Source organism: Coptis chinensis, chromosome 8 (assembly GCF_015680905.1).
Source record: "Coptis chinensis isolate HL-2020 chromosome 8, ASM1568090v1, whole genome shotgun sequence".
NCBI lineage: Eukaryota > Viridiplantae > Streptophyta > Magnoliopsida > Ranunculales > Ranunculaceae > Coptis > Coptis chinensis.
This window is the reverse complement of record NC_141463.1, coordinates 71,966,218-71,969,057: the sequence shown is the minus strand read 5'-3', so window position 1 is coordinate 71,969,057 and position 2,840 is coordinate 71,966,218. Positions and strand designations below refer to the sequence as shown.

The 2,840-nt window shown below is 40.2% G+C and overlaps 1 protein-coding gene across 1 annotated transcript; it reads left to right on the top strand.

Annotated features, from left to right (window-relative positions):
* The first annotated feature begins 250 nt into the window (after window positions 1–250).
* On the top strand, window positions 251–838 carry LOC147482821 (uncharacterized). Its single transcript, XM_086579432.1, has one exon. The coding sequence runs from the start codon at window positions 251–253 to the stop codon at window positions 836–838; it is 588 nt and encodes a 195-aa protein (XP_086435558.1).
* Window positions 839–2,840: the final 2,002 nt, after the last annotated feature.

Sequence of the window (2,840 nt, the reverse complement as noted above, 5' to 3'; positions counted from 1 at the left end):
ACTTTTTTTACTTTGACCACAACACAGCCGCGCCATTACCATTGTCGCGCGCCACTACTACTGGCGCGCGCCACTCCTATTGTCGCGTGCTCTAACGGGCATACAACGGGCAAAAATGATCGGATTTCTACCTTCTATATCTACACTCATCTCCTTCTTTATTTTACACACACTCAACTCAAACATTTGTATCAAACAACTTAACCATTTCACATCAATCCTTAACCAACAACACACACATTGCGAAAAAATGGATCATGAACCACTTCAGTCTTCATCTTCATCTTCATCTTCATCTTCTTCTTCATCTCCTCTAGCGGAAGACTCGGTAGATAGTCTTGATGAAGAATTTGTTAACGTCATGCCCCTTATGAAACACACTTTGGCTGTACTTGCACAAGCACAAGTACATGCTCCGAAGGCACCACATGGTGGTTCAAAGAAGGGTCGAAAAATTAAACATAGAAAATATGCTCTGACTTTGAAAATCTTGAAGAACAACTACTTCGTCGATCGTCCTGTCTTTCCGAAAGAGGATTTCAAACGGCGCTTTCGTATGAAAAAATCTTTATTTCTTCACATCTTCAACGATATTCAGACTCATTTTAAGTTTTTTCAGCCTAAAGTTAATAATGCTGGTAAACCTGGTATAGATCCTCTGGTCAAGGTGGTTGCAGCTTTGCGTATTCTTGGTTATGGCACGGTGTCTGATCAACTTGACGATCAATTATACATTTCCGAGCAAAGTGGAAACCAGGCGTTGAGGCATTTCTGTGATGTAATTATCAAATTGTACGGTTTAGTCTACTTGCGAAGGCCAAATATTGTAGATACATAACACTTGCTTGCACAATCTGCCACACGTGGATGGCCGGGTATGTTGGGAAGCATTGATTGTATGCATTGGGAATGGCATAATTGTCCAACTGGATGGCAAGGTGCTTACAATGGTCGTTCTGGAAAACCATATGTTATTCTCGAAGCTGTTGCAACCGAAGACCTGTGGATATGGCATTCTTTCTTTGGGATGCCAGGGTCACACAATGACATCAACGTGTTGGACAACTCGCTGGTATTTGAGCACGTGATCAATGGTACTTCTCCACCTGTTTCTTTTGATGTAAATCAGCATAGCTATAATATGGGTTATTATTTAGCTGATGGTATCTATCCTGACTATGCGGCATTTATACAAACAATTTCAAACCCTAATGCTCTAAAGACAAAGTGGTTCGCAACGATGCAAGAAGCTGCAAGAAAAGATATTGAAAGAGCTTTGGGGTTTTGCAAGCTAAATTTGGTATTTTGAAGAAAGGTTGCAAATTATGGCATGTGGAGACAATGGGTACTGTTATGAGAGCATGTATCATATTGCACAATATGGTAATCGGAGCTAAAAATAAAAATTATGAAATGAGGAGGTACATTCCTGATCCAGAAGGGCAACCACATATCCCACCTACTCGAGAACACTACATTGAAGGGACTCTACGAGTTCAATCAAAAACTATGCATGATAGACTTAAAAGCGAACTTGTCAAGCATCTATGGAGCATTAGGGGTGACCGACATTGATTGTTGTAATCATGTATTAGTTATCTTTTATTTATTTATTAGATAATTAGAGTAACTCTAGTAGTATGCAATAAAAGGGTGATATGTAATAGTTATATTTTATTTATTTATTTTTATTTTATGTTTTTGCAATCATATATTAGTTGTCATTCTATGAATAAAAAATGTAATTCATTTGCTAAATCAAATGAAGTAAATTCTAAATCACACAACATAATAATAATCCACAACAAATAATAATCAAAACATGATCAAATGAAAAATTCTAAATCACACAACATAATAATAATCATCATACAACAACCTCCTAGACTATCCTACATACGCCTCCTCTGCCGTGAACTCCTCCTCGACTGTCCTTGTGCTGAACTCTCCATCTGTCCATGCTGTGATGAGCTCACCCTTGTGCGATCAATCTGAGCCTGTAACTCATCAATCTGGCATTGCAAATCGTCATAATCCACATGAGCCTGGGAAAGAAGTCTCTCTCTCTCAACACTGTAGGCGAATACCGAGGAGCGCAAACCATCATTTACACGAATGCTTGTCTCATATCTCATGCGTAGGTCATCCTAAAATAATTATTCATTAATAATTTATGACATTTTCATAATAAACCAAAATAATAAAACAAAACCAATAAAAATAATTACCGAGATAGATGTCCAAGGTCGCTCTAACCTGCATCGACGCGAAAGTGGCATCAATAGAAGAAATGGGTCGGTAAATCGTCCGTCACTTTCGGATCGCTCAAACTGAAAACCCAAGGCCACTCGACCGGGGGATTTGGCGCGTTGGAACAAATGTGTGCAGTCCACTGAAACGCCGGGCCAGGACGGGTGGGCAATCTGAATTCACGCCCGACACCCAAATTGCTAACCGTATGAATGTTGCCTGTCGACCTACAAACTAGGAGCAAATGACCAATAGACACCCTAAACCAGTAACGGTAGTACTGCTCATAAGTCTGCAATGTAACTAGGTCAGAAGCTTGTAGCCAAGTCCAATGCACGTTACTCTTGATGACTTGCTCTAAGGTCATGTCCTTAGCCTCTGATACATGGGTAGGCGGATCAGGAGGGATACCAAAGCATGGTGTGAGCTGTCTGTAACATCTATCCCCTAAATACCACTCCATATCACTCCCACAAGTGAATACCATCCTTCTATGAGAAATGAACAATGCATATCTACAGTCATTCGCGCCGATGTGCACAGATATCCTCCAAGGCCTCCAAACAATAGAAGCCTGTGTGCTAAGCTCG

What these genes read in the sequence shown, in the direction of transcription:
- LOC147482821 (XM_086579432.1), top strand. Translation starts at nt 251, where the DNA reads ATGGATCATGAACCACTTCAGTCTTCATCTTCATCTTCATCTTCATCT.